At 35.9% G+C, this 24,742-nt stretch overlaps 1 protein-coding gene across 1 annotated transcript; it reads left to right on the forward strand.

Moving 5' to 3' along the window:
* Nucleotides 1-17,909: 17,909 nt before the first annotated feature.
* On the forward strand, nt 17,910-18,842 carry LOC140516624 (olfactory receptor 5W2-like). The gene has a single exon (XM_072627626.1). It carries the CDS (start codon nt 17,910-17,912, stop codon nt 18,840-18,842), a length of 933 nt encoding a protein of 310 aa, XP_072483727.1.
* Nucleotides 18,843-24,742: the final 5,900 nt, after the last annotated feature.

Genomic DNA, 24,742 nt, shown 5'->3' on the forward strand with positions numbered 1-24,742 from the left:
TTGGTATGTTGTCTCACTATTGTCATTCTCTCGAATGAAATTGTTGATTGTTTCTATGATTTCTTCTTTAACCCAACCCTTCTTTAGAATTAGATTATTTAGTTTCCAATTGATTTTTGGTTTCTCTTTCCATGGCCTTTCATTACATGTAATTTTTAATGCATTATGATCTGAAAAGGATGCATTGATTATCTCTACCTTTCTGCACTGGATTGTGAGATTTTTATGTCCTAGTACATGGTCAATTTTTGTAAATGTTCCATGTACCGCTGAGAAAAAAGTATATTCCTTTCTATTCCCATTTAATTTTCTCCAAAGATCTATCATATCTACCTTATCCAGAGTTTTATTTACCTCCTTAACCTCTTTCTTGCTTATTTTGAGGTTGGATTTATCGAGTTCAGAGAGGGGGAGGTTGAGGTCCCCCACTAGTATAGTTTTGCTATCAATTTCTTCCTTCAACTCCCCCAACCTCTCCTCTAAGAATCTGGATGCCATACCACTTGGAGCATACATGTTTAGTAATGATATTGCTTCGTTGTCTATGGTGCCTTTTAGCAGGATATAGTTTCCATCCTTATCCCTTTTGATTAGATCTATTTCTGCTTTCGCTTTGTCTGAGATTAGGATTGCTACTCCTGCCTTTCTTACAGGAGCTGAAGCACAATATATTCTGCTCCATCCTTTGACCTTTATCCTATGTGTATCCCCCCGTTTCAAATGTGTTTCTTGTAAGCAGCATATTGTTGGATTATGGCTTTTAATCCATTCTGCTATCCGTCTCCCTTTTATGGGAGAGTTCATTCCATTCACATTCACAGTTATGATTACAATCTGTGTATTTCCCTCCAACCTCTTTCCCACCATTTGTGCTTTTAGCTCTCCCGTCTCCCTTCCCCTCCTCAATAGTATTCACTTTTCTCCCCCTCCTCCTGCAGCCTTCCCCTCCTTCTTTTGACCCCCCTCCCTTTTAGTTCCCTTTACTCTTATTGCTTCTTTCCTCCCTTTTAGCCACCCTCCCCTTTCTTCCCCCTTCCCCTCCTACTACCTATAGAGCTAGTTAGGCTTATCTACTTAAGATTATTGTTCCCTCCTTTGAACAAATCAGATGAGAGTACCTCTCAAACAATGCTCATCTCCCTCCCCTCCTTCCCTCTACTATAGTTTTGTACTTCTTCCTGTGATATAATTTTCTGCTTCCCCCTTTCCACACCTCCTATTACATTCCCTTCTCATACTTAAATCATATTTTTGACATGACATCATTTACTTTATGCCCGTTCCCTCTACATATATCCCTTTTATCGTAATAGCTGCACAGTTCTCAAGATTAACAGGTATCATCTTCCCTTATAGGGAGGTAAACAGTTTGCCCTAATTGAGTAGCAAGTTTTTGTTTTTGTTTTTTCCCCTCTGTTTACCTTTTTATGATTCTCTGGAGACCTGCATTTGAAGATCAAATTGTCTATTGAGTTCTGGCGTTTTGGTCAGGAAGCTCTGGAAATCCCTTATTTCGTTGAATGACTTTCTCCTTGCCTGAAATGTTATGCTGAACTTTGCTGGGTAGTTGATCCTTGGTTGAAGTCCCAACTCCTTTGCCTTACGGAATATTGGGTTCCAATTCTTTCGATCTTTTAATGTAGAAGCTGCAAGGTCCTGTGTGATCCTGACTGTGTGTCCTTGATATTTGAATTGTTTCTTTCTGGCTGCTTGTAGTATTTTCTCCTTCACTTGATAGCTCTGGAATTTGGCAACGATATTTCTTGGGGTTTTGAGTTTGGGATCCCTTTCGGGAGGGGAACGGTGGATTCTTTCGATGACTATTTTGCCCTCTGAGTCTAGTACTTCTGGACAGTTTTCCTTGATGATTTCCTGGAAGATATTGTCCAGACTCTTTTCTTCATCATGGGTTTCTGGCAGGCCAATAATTCTTAGATTTTCTCTCCTGGATCTGTTTTCCAGGTCAGTTGTTTTTCCAATTAAATATTTTACATTTTCTTCTATTTTTTCATTCTTTAGATTTTGTTTGACGATTCTTGTTGCCTCATTGAGTCATTAGTTTGTACTTGCCCAATTCTAATCTTCATCGTAGTGTTTTCTTCAGTTAGCTTTTCCAACTCCTTTTCCATCTGACCAATTTTTCCCTTTAAGGAGCTATTTTCTCCATTTAATTTTTGTACTTCTTTTTCCAATCGACCAATTTTCCCAGTTAGGTTTTGGGTTTCCTTTTCCATCTGATCAATTTTCCCAATTAGGTTTTTGGTTTCCTTTTCCATTTGATTAGCTCTTCCTTTTAGGGAATTATACTCTCCAGTTAATTTTTGAACTTCCTTTTCCATTTCTTTAATTTTCTTTTTCAGGGTGATGTTCTCATCAGTGAATTCTTTTTTTATAGTTTTAAAATCATTGGCCAGTTTTTCTTTTACATCCTTCTTCAGACGTTCCAGGTAATCTAGTTGTGCTTGCGAGAAATTCATAGTCCCATCCGAGGTTTCAGATGGAAGTACAGTCTCAGCTCTAACCTCTTTGGTGTTTGTGTTTTGGTCCTTATCCCCATAGAAAGATTCTATGGTATTTCACTTTTCGTCTGCTTTTTCCGATTCATGATGTTGGCTGAGTGTTGTAGCTTTTGGTTCTTTCAGTCAGAAGGTACAGATCTTTAAGTTGAGCTGATGTGTGTCTAGGCTAAAAGCAGGCTTTTGTTTTTTGTTTCCCCGATCAACCCTGGGGTTAGCTTGTTAGGTGTGTGGGAGGTGTGGTCTGGTCTCAGGCTATCTCCTCAGCTGACTGGAGGCAAAGGCAAGGTCAGGGGATGGTAATCCCAGCTTCCCTATTGTCTTCCCTTTTCTTCTGGAGGGCTGGGGCACGCCTAGAAGCTAACGCGTGTTCCCGCCCCTCCTGGGGCTCGTCTCCTGGCTCTGAGGCTTGCCTGGGTCTCAGTGCGAATTTTCTCTGCCCTGGGTCGTCTGTCCCTCCAGATCGCCTCCACCACAGTAGGAAGAATTCCCCTTTGCCACTTTTACAGCCTCTGGTGTTATGAGACCACCCGCCCCCTTCTGCTGTTCCTGCTGATCCAGGATTAATCTGGGGAAGAATTTTATGGTTCCCTCAGGGTCATCAGAGGGGAGGAGAGAGCACTTACTGATCACTCTGCCATCCCAGTTCCTGGAAGTTCAAGTAGTGACCCACCGAAGTCCGTTTTCAGGCTGAAGATTTCAAGGAATGCTGCGCTGATGTCTGGCACTCAGCGGCTCTCACCGGCTCGGCCTGGCTTATCTCCTGCTCCGCTGGTCTCGCCCGCCACTCTCGGGCTCCTCTGGTCCCCTCCGCCCTGCCGCGCTGACTGCACTGCACTGTGCGCCGGGGTCTTACCCCCGTGGAACAGATCCCTCCCGTGGACCCTCCGGTCCAGCCTGGGCTCCGAATCCGTCAAAGTCCGTCACCCACTGGATTTTACACCTCCAAAGTCTGGTCAGACTCCCCCCCCCAGATATATCCAGAGGAGTTTTTCCAGGAGCTTAGGTGAGTCATTGCTTTCACTCCGCCATCTTGGCTCCGCCCCATCTCTAAACCACTATTCTTTAGAGAGATGCATATCAAAACATCTCTGAGGTACCACCTCACACCTATCAGATTGACCAACATGATAAAACAGGAAGATGAGAAATGTTGGATTTGTGAGAGAGTTGGAACATTAAATCATTACTGGTGGAGCTCTCAGCTGATGTAACCATTCTGAGAAGCAATTTGAAACTATGCCCAAAGGGTTACAAATATGTGGATACCCTTTTACCCAGCAATATGGCTTCCAGGCCTGCATCCCAACGAAATCACAAAAATAGAAACTGTCTCACATGTACAAAAATATTTATAGCAACTCTCTTTGTGTTGGCCAAGAAGTGGAAATCAAGGGGATGCCCTTCAATTGGGGAAAGGTGGAATGACTTGTGGTATATGAATGTAATGGAATACTCTTGTCCTTTAAGAAATCATGAACAAGCAGAATCCAGAGAGGCCTGGAAACACTGATATGATCTGCTACTTAGAAAAAGATGCAGAACCAGAAGAATTTTGTACACAGCAACAACCACAGTATGTGAGGAACTTTTCTTGTAGATTTAGTCCTTCATAGGAATGCAAGGACCTAAAAAATTCCCAGTGGATTGTTGAGGCAAAACGTCTTCCACATCCAGGAAAGAATTATGAAATTGGATTGCAACATGAAGCAGATGATTTTCTTTTGTATTATATTTTGCTTTGTTCTATGGTTTTTCCTATTCCTTTTAATTTTTCTCTTCAAGAAGACTAAAGTGAAAATGTATTTACTAGGAATGTGTGTCTATATCCTATGTAAGACTGCATGCCTTCTAGAGGAGAGTGTGGCGAGGGAGGTGTGAAGGTGGGAGGGGGGCAATCTAAGATATATGGAAATGACTGTGACATCAATAAAATCATTTGCAAAAAGAATTATTTTTCTCAGTGAGCTTTGGACCTCCTTTTCCACTTGCCAAATTCTGCTTTTTAAAGCATTCTTCTCCTCATTGAATTTTTAAAATTCTTTTGCCATTTAGGCTAGTCTATTTTTAAAGGTGTTTTTTTTCTTTAGCTTTTTTTGGGGTATCCTATAGCAAGCTGTTAACTCTCTTTTCATGATTTTCTTGCATTGGTCTCCTTGTTCTTCCCTATTTTTCCTCCACCTCTTTTCCTTGATTTTCAACATCATTTTTGAGCTCTTCCATGTCCTGAGACAACAGCATATATTTTTTGGAGGTTTTGGATTTTGAAGAACTGACTTTGATGTCTTCCTCTAATGGTATGCTTTGTACTTCCTCATCCAAAAAGATGGAAGAAAATACCTTTTCACCAAGAAAGTAGCCTTCTATAGTCTTGTTTTTTCCCCTTTTGGGGGCATTTTCCCAGCCAGTTACTTGACTTTTGAATCCTTTGTCAAGTTGACTCTAAGGACTTGTAAATTCTTACTTCCTACAAGATGGCACAATCAAGGGAGAAGAGATTACTCCTCTTCTGCTCTACTCTCTGGTCTGGGAGGAACCACAAGCACTCTCTTGTGCCTAGGATTAGTGAGAAGGGTTGCTTCTCCAAAACCTCCATCAGTTCCCCCACAGCAGTACTCTTTCTCACCTCAGGACCACCACTCTGGACTGAGACACGGATCAGCAGCTTGATTCGCTCAGATTCTTTAGGCAGAGAGTTCCAATAGAGGCTGCTGCAGCTACAGCGACTGCTACCACCCTGGGGCTAGGTGTAGGGCTTGACTGAACTTCCCTGTCTGCAAGGTGAAAGAGCTTCTTTACCGACCTTTGAAGCTGTCACTTGGCATTTGTGGGTTAAGAAACCTGGAAACTGCAGCTGCTATCCGTGATTCCATGCCCTGAAACCTGTTCGAGACCTGTCTGTGCTGGCCAAAGCTAGGCTGTACTCTGCTCTGAGCCCAGTGATATAGACCTTACCTGTTGGTCTTGCAGGCTGCCTTGGGCTAGAAATCTCCTTCACTGTCGTTTTGTGGCTTCTGCTGCTCTAGAATTTATTTAGAGTCATTTTTACAGGTATTTTATGGGATATGGGGGGTGAGCTACATGAGGTCCATCTTTCTACTCCATCGTCTTGGCTTATTCCCCACCTGGGTAAATCGTTAAGGGAAGTTTCAAACGCTGGTTGGTTTTTGGATGAGGAAACTTGAAGGGCAAAAATCTTGTCCCAATACAATAATTTCTTATTAAATATAAGAAAGAAGTAAATAATTTTTCACATTTTTAATTATTTACATATAAGCCATAATCTTTGCTGATAATTAAAAAGAAAAGATTAGGTAGACCAAAATGTCACCTAAGGACAATGGAGAGGCATACAGTAGATATGAAGAATGAATGATTTTCAGCAATGGGATAATTCATTTTAAAAAACTGTCTTTGCCTTAGGGAGTTTGTATTCTAATTAGCAAAGAGAACACAGGAAATAAAGAATTGAACAGCTGAGATGGCAGAGGAGAAAATGTATTTCCATGATAGCAAGTTGGGAATATAGTCCCCCAAGTCAGCAGAGCTGGTTAGAAGTGAAAAAACCTGGCAGGGATATTTTTTCAAATGGAGATGCCAAAGAGAATTTCAATGACCTAAGTAAGAGGCCACAGGATTGCAGGCGTATCCAGTGAGAAGGCAGTAGGTATAGAATTTATTAAGATAAAGTTATGATCATGACAAAATAAAACAGTTCCTGGAAGTCATGTCAATAAATTAATCCATAAATCTCCTGGCAGTTGGGTCTTTGAATACTCAGAGGAGATTTTGAAATATTATTTTTTATTAATAACACTGCATTTTTTCATTTCTTCTTTCTTGTATAGGGTAAGGTATATGAGCAAAAATAAGAAGGTTTAGTATATCTAATACATCAATAATTAGTTGCTATTTTTTGTCAATAAATGAATAATTCACTTTTATCAGTATTAAACTGCAACAAAATATTGGTTACTTTTCAGAAAAATTAAAATATCAGATGAAATATGTAATAATGGTTTCAAGTTTTGATGAAAGGAGATAAATAGCAAATTAGGATACTAGAAATTAAGTGACATAAAGTTTATTCTCATCAGCATTCTGATGCAGATGCTAAATAAATGAATCAGTATGCAAATATTTCCAAGGGAAAAATGAGGAAACAAGAATGAAGTGGATGTGGTAGTATCTCATTTCAAATTACATAAAAAATGCCATTATGTTCTAAATTATTTGGTATTGATAAGGAAGAAAGAAGGCAGAGAAAAAATGGAATAGATTTGGAAACTAAAACCTATGAAGAAGTAAAAACAATAGTAATGAATGTCATCAAAAATGCATAATGTGAAATACTATGTGGGTGATATTATTGAGGTGAAAATAAGTCTCACGGGAAAAATAGAAGGCAGTATCACTAATAAACAATTCTCAACATTCATTCGTAAAACTTTGAGTAACAACCTCTCTTCTTTCCTCCCCCTGCCACTCATCCCCACTGAAAAGGCAAACAATTCGATATAGGCTTTATATGCCTAGCTTTGCAAATGAGCTCCATAATAGTCATGTGTGTAAGACTAACTATGTTTCCCTCTATCCCATCGTGCCCTCCATTTCTTCTATTCTCTCTTTTGATATTGTCGCTCAAGTGTGTTTACTTATAATTGCTTCTTCCTCCCATTTAACCTTCCTTCCATCATGCCCCCACCCTGCTTATCCTCTTCTCCCCTACTTTCCTGCAGGGTAAGATAGATTTTCATACCAAATTGAGTGTGCGTGTTATTCTTTCCTTGAGCCAAATATGATGAGAGAAAACTTCATTTTTCCCTCTCAACTCCCCCCGTTTCCCCTCCACTGAAGACGCTTTTTCTTGCCTTTTATATGGTAGATAATTTGCCTCATTCCGTTTCTTCCTTTCTCCTCCCAATATATTTCTCTCTCATCCCTTAATATTATTATTTTAGATACGATCCCTTCCTATTCAACTCACCCTGTGCTCTCTGTCTTTCTCTCTGTCTCTCTCCCTCTGTCGCTCTGTCACTCTCTCTCTCTGTATATAATGTGTGTGTGCGTATGTGTGTGTCTGTGTGAGTGTATAACCCTCCAACTTCCCAGATAGTGAGAAAAGTTTCAAGAGTTGCAAATATTATCTTTCCATGTAGGAATGTAAACAGTTCAAATTTAGTAAGCCCCTTGTAATTTCTCTTTTGTATTTACCGTTTCATGTTTCTCTTGATTCTTGTGTTTGAAAGCAAAATTTTCTTTTCAGCTCTGGTCTTCCATCAAGAAAGCTTGAAAGTCCTCTATTTCACTGAATGACCATTTTTACCCTGAAGTATTGTATTCAGTTTTGCTGGGTACGTGATTCTTGGTTTTAGTCCTAGTTCCCTTGCCTTCTGGAATAGCATATTCCAAACACTTTGATCCCTCAATGTAGAAGCTACTAGATATTTTTTTTATCCTTATTGTATTTCCACAATGCTTGAATTGTTACTTTCTAGCTACTTTTAATATTTTCTCCTTGACCTGAGAACTCTAGAATTTGGCAACAATATTCCTACGAGTTTCTCTGTTTGAATCACTTTCAGGATGTGATTGGTGAATTCTTTCAATATTTATTTTGCCCTATGGACCTAGAGTATCAGCTCAGTTTTCCTTGATAATTTCATGATAGATGGTGTCTAGGTTCTTTATTGGATCATGACTTTCTGATAGTCCCATAATTTTTAAATTATCCCTCCTGGATCTATTTTCCAGGTCAGTTGTTTTTCCAATGAGATATTTCACATTATCTTCCATTTTTCATTCTTTTGTTTTGTTTTCTAATTTCTTGGTTCCTCATACAGTAATTTGCTTACATCTATTCCATTCTAATTTTGAAAGAACTATTTTCTTCAGTGAGCTTTTGAACCTCCTTTTCCATTTGGCTAATTCTGCTTTTTAAAGCATTTTTCTCCTCATTGGCTTTTTGGACCACTTTTTTCCAATTGAGTTAGCCTATTTTTCAAGGTGTTATTTTCTCCAGCATTTTTTGGGGTCTCCTTTAGCAAACTATTAATCCGCTTTTCATGATTTTCCTGTATCGCTCTCATTTCTCTTCCCAATTTTCCCCCACCTCTCTTCCTTGATTTTCAAAATCCTTTTTGAGCACTTTCATGATCTGGGACCATTGCATATTTATTTTGGAGGCTCTGGATGCAGAAGAATTGACTTTTATGTCTTCCCTTGATGGCAAACATTGTTGTCCTCACCAGAAAGGATGGGAGAGAATATCTGTTCATCAAAAAATTAACCTTCTATGGTCTTATTTTCTCCCCAATTCTAGGCATTTTCTCAACCAGTTACTTGACTTTTGGGTCCTTTATTAAGAGTAGGGTATACTCTGGGGACCTCTTAGTTCTCAGTTCCTCCATGGTGGCACAATCAAGGTAGAGGTATTTACTCCTCAGGGGCCTTCAGCTATGCCACACCCCAGGACTGTGCTCAGGGCTGAGTTTAAGATCAGCTGCTCAGTTCCCCCACGGGCTTTAAAATGAACTGCTGCAACAATGGACCTGGCTGCCTCTGTGGCCACCACAGTTGCCTGTCTCCTGATGCTGCTGCTTCTGCCTGATGCTCAGGCCCTGCTCCTCCCAAGGAGGCTCCATTCTGTGTCTGGTGCAACAGACATATCCTTTCAGCCTTCCAGGTCACCCTGGGCTGGAAATATCCTCTACTCTGTCGTCCTGTGGCTTCTGATACCCTACAATTTGTTGAGAGTCTTTCTTTACAGATACTTTATGGGCTGTGGGGGAAGAGCTAAAAAAGAGTCAAAAAAGAAAAGAAAATGTAACATATCTTCCAACAAAAAAACAATTGATTGAGAAAACAGATTAAGGAAAAAAATTAAGCATTATTCCTCTACCTGAACATGATGAACAAAAATGAGGCGAGACATATTTCAAGAAATATAAGAAGAAAACCGCCTGGATCTCTTAAAACCAGAAGGCAAAAATGAAATAGAAAGAATCAGTTCGTCACTTCCTAAAAGACAATGAGAAATGGAAATCCCCAGGAAAAATACAAACACGATCCAGAAACCCCAATTAGCAGAATGCATTGAATCACCCAAAAGAATTTTATTACTAAGGATCCATGTATCACACACTACTTTACAAATGTGAAGGAACAGTGTAGTTTATGAAATTCAGCAATGTGAAAGTGAGCATTACGGACAAAAATAATTCCCCAGAAAAACTGAACACAATTTTGCAGTGGAAAAATGGACAACAAATGAAATAGACAATTTCCAAAGATCTCTGTAGAAATCACTGTAGAAACTTTAAAGCTCAAGCATAAGGATAAACGAAATGCAAAAATTTTAAAATGAAAGAACCATCAAAATGAATTAAAATGATAAACTGATTTTTAATAGAGGGAGAAAATGCATTTTTTCTCTTCTGAAGGCTATCATCATCAGGGGTTATTAACAGAAACTAAATTGACTAAAGGATCAGTGATTTTCTTATTTTTGATGATCTTCAAAGAGAAGTAGAAAAAGAAATTCAAAGGAAAGCACTTGGTGGAAGGGGAAATGGAAAAGAAAATTGGGAGAAACTCACATTTTTGGGTGCCAATATGGAAGTCTGTATAAACAAAGAGAATTAGGTGGGTGTGGCTAACTCTTGAATCTCACTGTCATAAAAATATTCAAAAAGAGGAAATTAATGCATACATCTACAACTGAGTAGAGAAATAACTTTCAATGAACAGAGAAAAATAAGCAAATTAAGGACAACTGAAGAATCAGAGGACAAGCAAAGTATAAGAATTCATTTCAACCAAAATAAATACTAAGGATAGAAATTTGCACACTGACAACAATGGTTTAGATTAAATTAATTTTACTTGATACAGGCTTTTATTTGTTGCTTTTACATTATCTCTCCATATCTACAGCCATTCCTCTATGCACTGAAAAGACAAGTCAAATTACACTAATTACATACGTGAAATCATGCAGAATATTTTTACACATTAGACAAGTTTTCCACAAAGCAAGAAAAATAGAGAGAGAAAATGGTATTTCAATTAGCACTCAAAGTTCACCAATTCACTCCTAAGGTGAAAATTCATGTATATATATGCGTGTGTGTACATATATGTATATATATATATGTGTATGCATACACACATATAAATAAATACGTATATACACATACATACACACATATACATATTCAAATATTCTATTGCAAGTATCAAAATTCTGTTTTACTTCCAACTACTTCCTCACTTTAATCTGCGCTTTCTTTTATCACCTCCCCACTTTCTGCTGTTTTTTTTCTTTTTTTTACTTTCTTTTCGTATTTCTTTGTTGGATATGGTAGATTGCTATAATGAGCTGGATGTTTGTCTATACATATACATTATGCACACACACACATATGTCCCCCTTTGAATGAATTTTGGTGAGAGTTAAGCATAACCACTGCTACCCCTCCACTGTAAAAACTCTTCCTTATCCACCTTTTTATATGGGATAATTTCACCTGTTCAATCTCTCCCTTCCCCCTTTTCCAGTTCATTGCTTTTTCTCACAGTTTTTTTAGATCGTCCCAACACAATAATATCCATACCCTCTGTCTATGTAGACTCTTTATTCTGCACTGATAATGATAAAATTCTTAAGAGTTACAAATATCATCTTTTTATTTAGGAATATAAAAAGTTTAAACTTACTGAAACACTTATGAATATCTTTCATGTCTTTTGAGTCTTATGTTTGAGTTTCAGTTTTGTGGCTCTTTTGATTCTTATGTTTGAATGTCAATTTTTTATTGAGCTTGCTTTTTGCATCAGAAATCACCAAGTGTACTGTTTCTCATTAAATGTTCTTTTTTTCCCTGAAAAAAAAATACACATTTTTCTGGAAACATGATTCTTGTTTGTTATCATAGCTCCTTTTCCTTTTGTAATACCATATTCTAAATCATCAACTCCTTTAAAATAGAAACTGCTAAATTTTGAGTGGAAAAAATATACAATAATAAAAATGACTGATGCTATTGACAGTGTACTCTCAAATGTATAGATGCAGACAATTGTATTCTTAGTTTTAAATAGATGAAATAATTATGGATAAAATATTTGTTTTGTCTACATTTGAAGAAAAATAACGCAATACTGTTAAATATTCGCTGTGTTCTAAGAATTTTGCTAATCCCTGGTAGTCAAACTGCAACAATAACAAACTTCAGTCCTCGCTCTCAAGTTCACATTCTAAATGGGAAAAATAACTCATGGAGTAGATGGAAAAGCATAGGGTACCATGTCATCAGCAGGTCAAATGCCCATCAATAAGAGTCTAAAATGTATAGATTTAGTGAAGGAGGTGAGTGTTGGAAGATGTTCCAATGCGGTGGCAAAATACAAGGTCATACATGATGTTCCTCAAACTCATTTATGCATTTTTCCTACATAATTTCCTTTGACTTACTGACCGCCACCTCAAGAGACATGACTCTTGAGATTCAGTTCAAATTCACTACTACTCCCCAATTAATTATATCATGATTAATAAATTAAATTTTGACTCTCTTTACTAGGGGAGAAGGCAGGAAAGTGGTGTAGGAGGCAGATAGTGGTCCTTATGAACATAATAGCGAGCATGTATATAGCACCTCAACATTAATAAAGTGCTAAATACATTTATTCTTTTATCAACAAAATAATTATATCATATAGGTGCCATTCTATTTATAGTAAAGATAAATGAGGCTGAGAGGTCTTAAGGGACTTTCCTAGGACCACATAGCTCCAAGGCTTTTACATATACATGTATGTACACGTGCATTCCCTGTCAGGGGGGATTAGAAAGATTACTATCTCTGCAGTTAGAAAAGTGGAGGATAAATCATACCTCTGGTGTCTTAACAGGAGTGAATATTGATAAATATAATAAATATATGAACATAAATATATAAATACATTTAGTAATATACGTATATATATAAATATATAAGCTAATATATTTATATAGAACTATATAGTATATATAAATATATGCAAATATACAGATATATAATAATATAATTATATTTTAATAAAAATTATATATTTTTTATAAAATGAAATTATCATAAAATAAAAGTATTATTATAAAATAAAATATATTGTATGATGACATGTAATAAATTAACAAAAGTATGTATATATACATGTATATACAAATATAATAAAAATAGTACTCTATGTTTCTAATATTTTCTATCTGAATTATTTCTTTTTGACACTTGGAAAAGGCCAAAGAACAGGGCTCTCCTTTAATTTAAATCTCTTTTAAAAAATTTTTTTATTTAAAATGTGAAATTCAAAAGAATGTTTAAATCTCTCCCTGATCAAGAAAGGTCTTCATAATATTTAAAAGTAATTGGAACAAAAACAAAAAATCCATTAGTCAGTGTTAAGAAAGGGTTGGAGATTTAATAGCCATTGATCCATTAAAAGGAGCAATAATAAATAAAAATGTTGTTTTCTCCTGAACCATTCAAGCTAACATGTGCTGGGGGAAAGAGAGCAACAGTTAAAGGCTCTATTTCAAGTGGCTTCTGCACTTGCTGGTCACTTTGTCAATCCTGTCTTGATCAGAGTGCTTTGCCAATCTTTGGTGTAGAAACTGGATTGAATTTTGCAAAAGGATTTCAAGCCAGAACACTGTTTTGTTAATTTTCTATTAAATAGTACAGGAGTTAATTTATTTATTCAAATAGAGAGGCTTTCATACTAGGAAAATTTGAAAACATGATAGCCATAAAATTACCACTGTCTTTTATGTAGTGCTTTGTATTCGAAAATATCTTATATACTTATTACCATTTTTCATCACTACAACCTAACAAAGTAGGAGCTTGCAAAGATAAGTGTCTTGCCCAAGATCACACAGTTAAGTGAGGATCTAAGATAGGATATGAGATCAGGTCATCTGTAAAATGAAATGACTGGACCAAGTGGTCTGAGGTCAGATCAACTCTAGATTTATGATATATGGTTCTCTGTGCACCCTTTTGGAGACTCATTTTCCTCATCTGTAAAATGAAAATAACAATAAAATCCTTGATATCTCCCACTCATGATCCTTATGTGAAATCAAAATAATGATAACAATAATTATGAAGTGATAGATTAGCCTTAAAGAACGTCATAAATGTGAACAATTATTATCTTTAACGCACTGCACGTAGGAAGTGGTTAATAAATGTGTTTTAAATTAAATTGAATTGTTTCATTAGGTATTACAAGGTTTAAGGAGCAATGCTTCATAATCAGTTGAAAGATTGTTGACCTTCTCTACCACCTCTCTCACTTCCATGAAATCTCTAATGCGCTTCTTCATCTCCAGCAGAATAAGCCAATATGAATTGGGATTTCTATTCAGACATCTATCCAATTTGAGGAAATACTATAGAATTAAAAGATAAAAGGTGTTCCCAACAGCACTCCTCACCTTGATTGGAGTCATTTCGTCATTCAAAGAGGAGAGGACAAATGTGTTTTCCCTTTTGGAGTAACTATTTCGCAAATTGGTCACGAGTTTACACAAAAGACTAAAGATGCAGCAGAGGCTTCTTATCTTAGGTCCCAAATGTCACTCAATAAAAATGACTTCCCTCCACCAGAGTCCAGTGAAGAGCATATAATCTTTCTTTTGTAAGGTAAGTTTAAGAATTTTTAAGAGATGATATTTCAAGACACAGGTATTAGAAGAAAATGATTTTAAAAAAGGACACACAAGTGTGAGTTCTACAGGTTTGCGAATAATATTTTCTGTCTGAAGCTTGATAATTGTGACTGAGAGTAACTGAAGACAAAGAACAGAGATTGTGTTTGTACTTAAAGAATCAGAATTTAGCTGCTCTGAATAAAGAGTGAATATAACTTCGTCTTTAGTAGGATTTCATGAAACCTTTTTGATTTAAAAAATGTTAATTATTTTAATTACTTTTACATATATGCCCTGGCTTCTTGCAAAAGATTTTTAGAAAACATGTTCTAATGTGTCGCATTTTCCAAAAAATCCTTATATATCACACATTTTATTCATATAAAAGATAAGAACAGATTGCTTATTTTCCCTATTCATGTCTTCTCTGTAAACCATTCACATTCCCAATTTCAGTGCTAGCAATCTAGCAATCCCTCTCTCTCTCTCTCTCTCTCTCTCTCTCTCTCTCTCTCTCTCTCTCTCTCTCTCTCTCTCTCTCTCTCTCACACACACACACACACACACACACACACACACACACAGAAGCTACTCGATTTTGAACATCTGTGCTGTTTAATTTATGGTTCTCTCTATCACTCAAATAATCTGTCTCTAAACATAAACCGACTCAAATTTAAATGCTAAGACTCCATGACCATGTCTTTTTCAATTGTGTAAGTTACACTTTTTCTCATATATTTCATAGCTTTCCTTTGCTTGAATATTAAAAGTCCATTCATGAGTAAACCCTCATATCCCTACCTGTCAGAATTGAGGCACATTAGGATTATAACCACACATAATTATGACAATTATCATAATGAGTATTTACAAAAAGATGGAAAAACAGTGAACTGTTAGAGAAACTTAAATATGAGTTATCTGAAAACAATGGGGAAAGTAGAGAATAAAGGATAAACAAATTGACATCATTATTCTTGAAGTGGACACTACCAAATATCTTGATGTCACTTGTGTTATTTTAGAGAAAATTGTCAATGAGAAAACTCTGAGACCAGTACCATATCCGAAGCTTTCTTATCAAACAAAAATTAGACATCTTAGAAATATTTGTTAAATGCATTGAATAGTAAGAGCTCAATAAAGAGTTCACAAAGGTTAATATGAATGATCTCATTACTACACCGCCACTTTTTAATTGAACAAACTGAGACTCAGAAGAGTTCCTTGAATTGTCCATTTTCATAGAGCCAATGAGTGGCAGAAGGAGAACTTCCTAACTGAGACCAGTTCTTCACCCAGTATAAAAGATGATCACTTACCATATGCATAGTACACATTTAAGAAATCTTTATGAAATTGAACTGCCATTTCCTGAGATTTATTCAGCACTTGCACAAAGCTAAACATAAATAATCACTTTTAAGACTGACAATAAACTATATCGGAATAGTGTACATGCATTTGCTCAACCCAAGTCCTCTGTGCCTCCTACATTACTATTTTGAAGACACCAGTGTCTTTGCTAGGTTGTGTAGGATATTAGCCTTAACTTTCCACTCTCCTTTATCCATCAATGTTCATTCAATTGAAAAGTCCTGTTGATTACACCTTTACTGCATCTCTTCCCTACACTCATTTCTCTTCTCTGAAACTGCCATCACTTTGGTACAAATGCTCAACACTTTTGTCCTGAACTCTGGCAACTTGCTTTCTACTTCTTCTCTTTGACTCAAAGCCCTAGGAAATTCACTCTATCTTTCAATAGACTGTCAAATTGTTACTCCTAAAGGGAATTTCTGATCTTGTTACCTTCAACTCTCACCCAATAACCTAGAGTTTCTCCTTATCAACTCACACACCAATGATAAAATTGTTTTCTAGCCTTTTAAAGTCACTGTAACCTTACTTTGCCTATTTTTGAAGTCTTCTCATATCTCACTTCCATATATTTACTCAAAGACAGCTGTGTGGCACAGAAGACCACTTGCTAGACTTTGACCTAGGACTATTTAGGTTCAAATTTAACTTCATACACTTACACGTTGGGCAAATCAAATAATTTTTGCCTGCCACAGGTACTCCATAAGTAAAATTGGGATAATACTAACAAATATTTCCCAGGATGATTATGAGAATGAAATAAGCATTTTGTAAACCTTAAAATATTATATAAATGTTAATGTTGCTGTTGCCACCCTGTGATCCAATATAACTCCCCTCGTACTCTTTCTCGAACAAGACTCTGGGTAATTTCGCTGTTATCTTCCAATGCCGGGAATACTCTACCACTTCTTTTCTATCTCCGTGTTTCCCAGACTTCCTTCCAGTCTCAGTTAAAACCCTACCTTCTCCAAAGAAATCTTTTCCAATTCGAGTTAATGTGTGTACCTTCCTTCTCATAATTATATCCAATATAACACACACATATACACACACACACACATGCACATTTAGAGTCAAACCCACATATATATGTGATATTTATGTATTATGTATGTTATATGTGTTTTAGATAACATATGAATTTTATTTTGATACAATATTATGCTGTACAAGATATGTATGATATAAGATACAAAATTGTATGATATATTACATATTATTTAATCAATAATAATGATATTATATTGCATAATATCTATAAAGTATTTCAATAAAGTATCTATAAATTATTTCAATAATACAATATCAATAGTATGAATATATATATATGTGTATATATATATATATATGTGTATATATATATATCTATATCTATATATGACTGGGAAGATAAAGAAAAACACAAAACTGTTCAAATTCCAGGAACTCAAACTCTGATGGGTAATACAACCACGTACAATATGCGTTTATCCATATATATATGTGTGTGTGTGTGATTGTATGTATACATTTGTATATATGGATATATATGTGTATATCTGTATATGTTCATACATGTGTATATATGCATATATAACTGTGTGTATATAATCAGTACTCTTTGCGGATTTGACCAAAGTAACAGCTAATAAATCTCTGAAGAAGCTTGTCACATCAGATATTCTATAATGCATGTCTAGCACCTGATTCAATACATGACATTTAAATTGACTTAGTCTCTTTATTTTGAAGATAGCATCATCAGATCATTGACCTAAAATAGCAATAATACTGACCTCTATCAGTGTTTCAGATGGGAAACTTTTGAAACTGTAATCTTTGTTCTTCAATGGATTATTATAATTAGAATCATCACTATTACTATTGTTACTGAAATGAAATTGCAGATATAGCCCAGATTTACTTCCAAAAGACCTTGGTTTAGGATGTCCAGAGGGTAATCCTCCAATCTACTTGAACTTCAGCTTCCTAAGCTGTTAAAAATGTCTTTTGAAGTACACAATTCAAGAGATTTTTACAAATGAAAGTATATTTTAAAAGCCTAAAGCACAACTGAAAGGAAATTTTCAAAATACTTTCTGGTCTTCCTCCCTCTTTGGAGAATCCTTTTCTGGAAAAGGTAAAATTCACTATCTTCTTTTGGCATTCAGTAACTAATGGACAGTAACTGTCTGTCTCCATATTACAGACGAGGAGTATTCTGAAATTACTATGCCCATCAGCTTTACAGAAGAGTAAAAACCCGATTCTTCCATTTATCTGGATTCATTTTCAAAAGAAGAGAAGAGAGAATAAACAAAGCAGGGATGGTGGAGGGGAATTACTCCATACCAACTGAGTTCATCCTCTTGGGAATAACTAGTTCTCCCAAGCTAAAAGTGGCCCTTTTTGTTCTCTTTCTCACCGTTTATTTGGTTATTCTTATATCAAATCTTGGGATGATCATCTTAATCAGGATAGACCCGCATCTCCATTTGCCCATGTATTTTTTCCTTAGTCACATGTCCTTCTGTGATCTCTGCTACTCCACAGCTATTGGTCTCAAGATGCTGGTGGACTTCTATGCCAAAGACAAATCTATTTCCTTCATTGGTTGTGCTCTGCAATTCTATTTCTTTTGTTCCTTTGCAGATTCTGAATGCCTGCTCTTAGCAGTAATGGCTTTGGATCTCTACGTGGCAATAAGCAACCCTTTGCTTTATACAGTAAATATGTCTAGCCGGGTTTGCTACCTATTGATGGCTGGTGTCTACATGGTGGGTTTGATGGATGCTCTGCTCCATACTACTTTAACCTTCACATTGAGTTTCTGTAGGTCCAATGAAATTAACCACTTCTTCTGTGATATGCCTCCTCTTTTAGCAATCTCCTGTTCTGATATCCAAGTCAATGAACTGGTGTTCTTCACTGTCTTTGGTTTCATTGAAATTCTCACAATTTCAGGAGTCCTTGTCTCTTACTGTTATATAATCTCGTCTGTGTTGAAGATCCACTCCAATGAGGGCAGATACAAAGCCTTTTCAACTTGTGTCTCCCACTTAACTACTGTTGCTATATTCCAGGGTACTCTCCTTTTTATGTACTTCAGGCCAAGTTCTGCCTATTCACTAGACGAAGACAAAATGACCTCCGTGTTTTATACTCTTGTCATACCCATGTTAAATCCGTTGATTTACAGTTTGAGAAACAAAGATGTGAATGAGGCTCTGGGAAGGCTGAGAAACAAAATATGTTTTTAAATTGATGCTTTTACTAAACTGACTTGGAGACCATGTGGAGAGACTGGGAATCTGGGGTCCAATGAAATCATCAAAAGCCCCTGCAAGTTTTGTGTAATATACACATGATCACAGAATTTCAGGGAGGTAAAATGACCTCACAGTTTGCTATTCCAATCTCTAACTGAGAAGCAATCCTTTCTACAACAATTCCCTCAATTCCTGTATATTCAAATATTTCTTAAAGAGTGAATTTTTGCAAGAGAATATAAATGTAAAAAGATAACGCATATAATCAACAGTTAGAGAAGCCAAATTATGATTTCTATATTGCATTTTTCCTCTGTGACTCATCTATGTGATAGTGAGAAATCTATCATGGAAAGCATTTTACTTTAACCCATATCCCACAGAGTGACATACCCTGTAGAAGATAATGTCAAAGAACATAGAATACTGGATGTAGAAATAAGACGACTTGGATTCAAAAGTCATCACTGACACTACTTATATGACTAAGGGAAAGACATTTGACCTTTCTAAGTCTCAGTTTCCTAAACTATAAAATAAACATAATTATGCCTATATTGTTCATGTCATAGGGCTAGAGTTTTGATTTCAGATGTGTGAATTCATTTATGGAAGAAGATACAGTTAAGAAATTATTCCCTCTGCCAATTCAGATGAGAAGTTCCAACTCAACCAGGGTAAGATAGCCATTTATGTTTTGAAGATGGAATTGAACACACCACTTGGAGATCAATTCTCCAAGAAATTTTCACTTAGTTATGATGCTCAGATTCCAAAATATCTGCATTTTCAAACATTATAACTCCATATACGTCCTCACTGTTAAATTATTTATCTTAAATAAAATGGGACCTTTTGCAATATATTGTTTTTAATAATTATAAACCAGAAGCATAGTGTGGGGAATGTTATTCTTACAATTTTTAGTTATCCAAATCCTTTCCTACCTTAGAGTGTCTAAATCAAATATACTTGGGTAACATATATACGTTTTTTTTTTTTTTACTTTTAGCATTCGCCACTTCTCCCCTCCCCCCCGCAATTCTGTATGTTGTGGAGTCAATGGTTAAAAATTCTTACACTGAGCTAATATGTCTGTTCTTCATTTATAATGAAGAATATTCCAATTGTTTATTATGTAAAACAAGATTTTTCCTGAGGGTAAGAATTAGTTAAAATGGATTTCTGTAGAAAATAAAACATGATCCAAGTTTGTGCACTCAGGTTACAAATAAAGTAAAGGATCGAGTTTCTATATGGGAGGGGAGAGAGCGAGAGCGAGAGCGAGAGAGCGAGAGAGAGAGAGAAAGAGAGAGAGAGAAAGAGAGGAGTGAGGATTTGCGTGGGTCCAAGTTTATTTCAAATACTATTTGAAGAAATGCACCACTTTCTTTTCCTTGCAGATTTTGGAAACTATAGGTGTGGAACATTATACCATTATTTAATCAATGTACTGATTATTTTTTGTTAACCTACTTTTGTTGTAATTTTCTCTCTTTTTTAATGCACTGGTATAAGGAATGAATCTCTGAGGAGAGGAGAGAGTAGCGTATTATCTGGAATTGAAAGTGATAACAGCATAAGACACCATATTTAAATTAAAATGAAATAACGTATAAAAGAATTTTTAAAAAAACATGGACAGAATGGAGTTGGAAAGGTAGTAGAGATAAAAGGATTATCAACATACATTTGTTGCAGATTGGGGAAAGCAAAAATAACTTCAATTCAATTGATGAATTAGCAGTGACTTTAGGATATATTTGGTGCAATTAGACTAGATGGGCTTGACCACGCTTCTCATATTAATGAAGACTGAGAGAAAAGTTTAAATGGGTATGCAGAATGAAGTTAGATTATACCGAGATCATATTTTAGGAGGGCGAATCTGGAGGGTGAAATAGTCCAACCTTCTTAATTTACAGAACAGAAAACCAAAGCCAAGAGAAGTCCAATGACTTACTGAGATTTCCCAAGACAGCAAATAGCAGGATCAGGCTTTGAAACCTTCCTCTGTTGCCAAATTCAATTGTTTCTTATGCTATTGGAGGTATATAAATTTCTAGAAACCTATAGGAAAGCATTAAACAGTATGGTATAAAAACAACACTATCTTTGGACTCTAAGAACCTAAGTTCTAATTTCAATCATAATTTGTTTTGTCTGTATAGTCTTGAACAAGTTAATTAACCTCTCTCTCCCAGTAACCATTTATGTCCATAACCAAATCTATGGGGGCATATTTACTTTAGTGAAGAAAATGGATACACGAACATATCTCAAAGATGATAGAGAATTTAATGCATCAATAATGATGTGTTAGCACTGATCTAATACTAGTCCTTCCTCCTGTTGTCTAGCTAACTCCATAGAAAAATTCTGCTTAGTTTAGAATTTACTACCCTGACACCTACACTAAAAGACCTGAAGATTGAATGCATTAGTCTGCAATGGATTGCTAGTATTTCTTCAGGTGAAATGTCTGGTGTTGAGAAAAACACATTATCCCAGCTGGCTGACTAGAAGTCAAATGAAAATTCAGAGTTGAGCTTAAACAAATATTCCACAGTGACTCCAATAGTAATGTCAATATTGATCATAAACCAGGCACCAAATGAGGCAGATCTGGAGAAATCTTTCCTCAAAGGGAAGCTAGAAATGTAATATGTATGTGTAGATATAAATATCAACACTAAATATAGCTTATGTGTGGATATGAATACATGTACAAAAGATGAATTTGCCATTTGGGAAATTATGTCATCTAATTGTTGTGAGACTCTACTGAGTAAGCTAGAAGTGCATGTGTGAGGGTAGGGTAGGGGAATAGCTCTCCCTAAAGATTTTAAACTGTTCAGAATACAATGTGAATGTATCTGACTATGTGCATATGTCTCATTGTTAAATACAGATTTCCCATCCTATCGCTTCCAGTATAATTTTACTACACAATTTCTATTGCTTTTATTATGTAACTGGTTAATTTTGTTAGTCCATTATACTACAAGTTTAAAAGGAGTTTGTTGGCAAGTGAAATGCCAGGTCATGCCCAATAGGCTATTTAATGAGGTGCTTATCAAACAGAGGTGAAAAAGATGCAATGAGATTCCACAAAGGTCACATCATCATGGGAACACTTAAAAGGTACTTTGATATTTCAAGAAGAACTTTCCTCATAAAGAAGCTTATGATTTTGGATAAGTCTCATTTTACAAATAAAGAAACAAATTCTCAGAAGACTTAAATGAAAGAAAGCTGGCTAAATGGCAAATAATATGGGGATAAGAATTCAAATCCATCACTCTTGAGTCAAAGGCATTATATTCTTTCTGATTCACAACACTGACTCTCAAACACTAACAAATATTGAGAAATCACAATATTCTCCAAATTAACTATTCCAAATAAATGGTCCACTTCCTCCTTTCAACATTTCCTTCATGTTCGCTTATCTTTCTTCTTCTAACAAGGATTGAAACAAGTTTAATTTCAAAACTACATCAAGCCAATTATTGTGTATCATGTGTGAAAACTTTAGCCTTTCTGCTCCATCCCCATCATTACTCCAGAGCTGCTAAGCATAAAAACTTCAGTGCCAATGGGGTAATTTAATATGAAGTTCCATACGTGTACTATTATTATGCTTTACTCATTAAAGGATTTTGATTCTCATTCTTCCCCTTGCTGGTTAGACCACTGTATTAGAGCAAGGAAGAATTTATTCCAATATTATGGATTCCATTCCCATAGTAAATAGACAGATTCCCCATATTTTCCAGCTACAAATTCATCTCTGATCTTAAATTAACCATTTGGCATTTCTATACCATGAATGTCATTAGGGGCAGCTCTTAAAGGTATAGATGGTTCAATGTAATGCACCTCCATTTTTTTAAAATATGATTCACACATGTCTCTAAATAGTGGTTCACTCCAGTGATCCTTAATATTCAATATATCTCCCATGTTCTGTACATGAAATACATGCCAAAAGGACATATCTTAAGAGAGGTAATGATTTATCATACATTACGGCCTTCTTGAAAAAGAGATGATTGGAGGGGAAGGAAGAACTTAAAACACAAAAGGTGGGAAAGAGGGTAGAAGGAAAGACAGAGCCAGTAATCATACCTGCAAATGTGAATGGGATGAACTCTCCCATAAAAAGGAGACTGATAGCAGAATGGATTAAAAACCATAAACTAACAATATGCAGTTTATAAGAAACATATTTGAAAAAAGGGTATACACACAGGGTAAAGGTAAAAGGTTGAAGCAGAATATATTGTGCTTCATATGATGTACAAAAAGCAGGGATTGCAATCTTAATCTCAGACAAAGCAAAAGCAGAAATAAGTCAAATCAAAAGAGATAAGGAAGGAAACTATATCCTGCTGAGCTGCACCATAAACATCGAAGAAATATCATTACTAAACATATATGCTCCAAATTATATAGCGCATAAATGCTGAGAGGAGAAGTTAAGGGAGTTACAGGAAGACATAGACAGCAAAACTATACTAGTGGGGGACCTCAAGGTCCTCCTCTCTGAACTTGATAAATCTAACCTCAAAATGAACAAGAAAGAACTAAAGGAGGTAAACAAAACTCTGAATAAGGTAGATATGAAAGATCTCTTGAAAAACTGAATAGGGGTAGAAAGGAATATATCTGCTACCCCTTAGACACAGACACACGTATATATATATATATATATGTATGTATGTATGTATGTATGTATGTATGTATGTATGTATAAATATATACATGTTTGTTCATATGTGGGTGTACATACACGTATACACAAATACATATGTGTGCATGTGTATATGTAGACACAAACCTATGTATGTATCATGTGTGTGCTTATGCACACACTTATGTATGCAATTATTATTACAGAATAATTGGAAAGAGTAATCGCACAACAAAGAAAAATTGAATTTTGCAAAATGACTAAGAAACCGCTTGGCTCTAAAGAAAAGATTTGAGAAGACATTGTCTTCCTGTCTTTCTGAATATGTGGGATGTTTATGATTGTGCTGTATTTTACATATTTTAAGATTTTTTTCAATCAGTTAGTTGGTTATGTTGATTTCCACTTCTTTCTTCCCTTACAAAAATCATTTAACAACTTATTTTTTGTATTGGATTGATCTCTTGAAGGGAAAGTGATACTGGCAAAAATTATAGCGATGTAAAAGAAAAAGAAATCAATAAACACCAATTTTGAAAAATAATTTAAACTCCCTCAAAAAGTACATAAACAAAGATCTCAGAAAAGCACTGAACTGAATAGAGATCAAAACTAAGGAACAAAAAAATAGGCACTTTAGAAGAAATGCTAGTGACTTATTTTTTCTGCAGAAAATCACTAATTCGATCCACAGTCAAATGACCAGGGCAAGGCATGTGAAACACAAATATTTGAGAATCTTGGAGTTAAACCTAGATATCAGATCATAACGATGTAGACCTTTCAGTCAACCCTTTTGTTCAACTCAGCTCGGTAGGCTTAACCATGAAGAGGAAGCCTTGGACTCAACTTCCCGAAAAGAACAGGGCATCAGAGACACTATTCAATCTCAGCCTTTAGGCAAAGATTATGGCTTCGCTGATTTCACTCTTTGGTGGTGGATCTGAGACAAACGGTTCACCTCCCAATGTTTGTGACATAGCTCTTTCATGCCACTCAAGAAACAGTAACCTTGACCTCAGCACTTTGAAGAATAGGGCTTAAATAATGTCACTCCACTTCCAAGAGAAGATATCTGAAACTTCGACTCCAGGTGTAGGACAGACTTTCAGTATTGTTACTGAGACAGTGCAAGGGGGAGGGGAGGAATATAAGTCTCAGGTTCCAGGAACAGAGACTGGAATGCATTCATTCC

This window comes from Notamacropus eugenii, chromosome Y (genome assembly GCF_028372415.1).
Source record: "Notamacropus eugenii isolate mMacEug1 chromosome Y, mMacEug1.pri_v2, whole genome shotgun sequence".
Lineage (NCBI taxonomy): Eukaryota > Metazoa > Chordata > Mammalia > Diprotodontia > Macropodidae > Notamacropus > Notamacropus eugenii.

Excerpts from the sequence above, each read along its gene's own strand:
- LOC140516624 (XM_072627626.1), top strand. The coding sequence starts at position 17,910 with ATGGTGGAGGGGAATTACTCCATACCAACTGAGTTCATCCTCTTGGGA.